General features: G+C 52.6%; 1 protein-coding gene across 1 annotated transcript in view; it reads left to right on the top strand.

Annotated features, from left to right (window-relative positions):
• Positions 1-2,287, top strand: part of PANX3 (pannexin 3) — an 8,555-nt gene that overhangs the window by 1,886 nt on the left and 4,382 nt on the right. Inside the window, exon 2 of the mRNA XM_006775109.2 lies at positions 1,670-1,815. Coding sequence (XP_006775172.1) covers positions 1,670-1,815 — 146 coding nt within the window. The remainder of the gene's footprint in view (positions 1-1,669; positions 1,816-2,287) is intronic.

Below are 2,287 nucleotides of genomic sequence, written 5' to 3'. Positions count from 1 at the left end.
GGGGCTTCTTCCTGCTTTCCCTTTCACCTCCCTGCATTGTGCCTACATATGCAAATTAACCGCCATCTTTTTTGGCAGTTAACTGCCATCTGAGTTGGCAGTTAATTTGCATATCCCCCTGATTAGCCAATGAAAAGGGTAGTGTCGTACGCCAATTACCATTTTTCTCTTTTATTAGTGTAGATGGATGAGGGAGATTGGGAGCCTTATAATCTCTTCAGGGCCTAGGATTTCATATATATTTCTGAGAGAAAGGGAGAGGGAGAGAGATAGAAACATCAATGATGAGAGAGAATCATTGATCGGCTGCCTCCAGCATAACCTCCTACTGGAGATCGAGCCCACATACTGGGCATGTGCCCTGATCAGGAATCAAACTGTTACCTGGTTCATAGGTCAGTCCTCAATCACTGAGCCACACCTGCTGGGCAGGACCTAGGACTTCTAAAGGTCTTTGCCATCCATGCTTTCGACAAGTCTCTTACCTCCTTGGAGCCTTCTTCTTACTCCCTACCTCCAGGGTTACTGACTTAAGAACTTACATTAGGTGCCTGACAGAGCTTGGAACATCACAGGTGAATAAACCCACTCATTCCTCTCCACACACACATGAACAAACACATGTATGTCGTGTCCTAGAGGATGGATGACCTCAGCAAGTCTGCCACCTCTACTGAAGGGAAGGCGGATTTCCCATGAACTGGGATTTCTGGCTTTCTTTTCCGGCTGTGTGATGACCTGACTACATTTCCCAAGCAAGTGTGCCGACTCCCACTGCCTCTTCATTTACCCGCAGATGGGAAGAAGTACTGGGTCCCATTTCTGCCTCTGTCTTAGAGCAGTGCTTCTCAACCTTCCTAATGCCGCGACCCTTTAATACAGTTCCTCATGTTGTGGTGATCCCCAACCATAAGATTATTTTCGTTGCTACTTCATAACTGTAATGTTGCTACTGTTATGAATCGTCATGTAAATATCTGATCTGCAGGATGTATTTAGGCGACCCCTGTGAAAGGGTCGTTCGACCCCCAGAGGGGTCGCGACCCACAGGTTGAGAACCGCTGGTCTAGAGACTGATGGGAAAACCCAACACGAGACATTCTCCCTCCAAGCCCACTTTCCTTCCACCACCTCTCTTCCACCTTTTCTCTCGATTTGGGCTCAGAAGTCCAAGCAACTCAGCCTCTAAACGTTACAACCCAAGTGCCAGCTCTCTGAGAAAGGAGATGTCATCCTGAAACTGCAACCTTCTGGGGCCAAGCTGTGAGAGTGCAGGGAGCCATCTCCCCACTCCCCCCGTCCCCGTCCCCGTCCCCTCCCCACACACACTCACCGCACCTTCCACCCCTGACCCCCTGCTGCATGCCCGTCTGGGAGTCCAGGGAGAGCTCAGAGAGCAAAAAACTGGCAGATGCCAAAGGCAAGTCAGTAATGGGCAGGCCTGAGTCAAACAGCAGAGTGCTGTCCAGCCTTGCCCGGCCGACAGTGACACGGTGACAGGGGCTTGCCAAACCCAGAAACTGGGGCACGGGAAGAAGGAAGTGCCTGCCAGGCACACAAATTGGCAGAGCCGTGCAGGTGACTCCTAGAAGGTTGTAGCTGCGTGCCCCCTGGATTCCCGTTCCTCACTCCAACTCAGGGCCTCCTCAAAGCCGCGTTCCTGTTCCAGGGTCTCCCATCAGCTGCTTCTCGCCCAGTAACTTCAGCGCTCGGCAGGCCGCCTATGTGGACAGTTCCTGTTGGGACTCGCTGGTTCACCACCAACAGGAGGATGAGCCTGGTCGGTACCAGCTGAAATCCCTCTGGCCTCACAAGGTAACGTGGGCCCGGCTCCATCAGGCCGGCCTCATGGCTGAGTGGGGTGGGGCTGGGCTGCATCACTATATTCTCTCTCGTCTCTTCGTCACCCCTCCACTTTCATATGTTGGTCACGGACTCACGTTTCAGGCATTCGTCAAACGTCTGGTGAACTTGGGTTTCCCACTATTGTCTGACTGGGAGTTTTGTGCTGATGGATGAGGCTTGTTGGCCAGCAGCCCCGAGTTGAAGGAGATCCCTTGGGCCATTTCATTGCGAAAACCTCGAATGTCAGCGTCTGCAATCCTTTCTCTTGGGCTGGTCCGTTTTCCAAAGAAGAATGATTCGATCCTGATTTTTGTGGAGGGGGCAGGGTGGAGCTGACATCCAGCTCAGCTGCCAACTCTCTGGGAACCAGATGTGGGTCCCAGCGTTCAGTATTCATGTAGCTCCCCCCCCCCGCCCCACCTCCCATTCTCTGTGTGGTCCC

Source organism: Myotis davidii, unplaced genomic scaffold, assembly GCF_000327345.1.
Source record: "Myotis davidii unplaced genomic scaffold, ASM32734v1 scaffold148, whole genome shotgun sequence".
NCBI classification, from domain to species: Eukaryota; Metazoa; Chordata; class Mammalia; order Chiroptera; family Vespertilionidae; genus Myotis; species Myotis davidii.
Note: the sequence above shows the minus strand (reverse complement) of the source record. Positions and strands in the feature narration are given on the sequence as shown.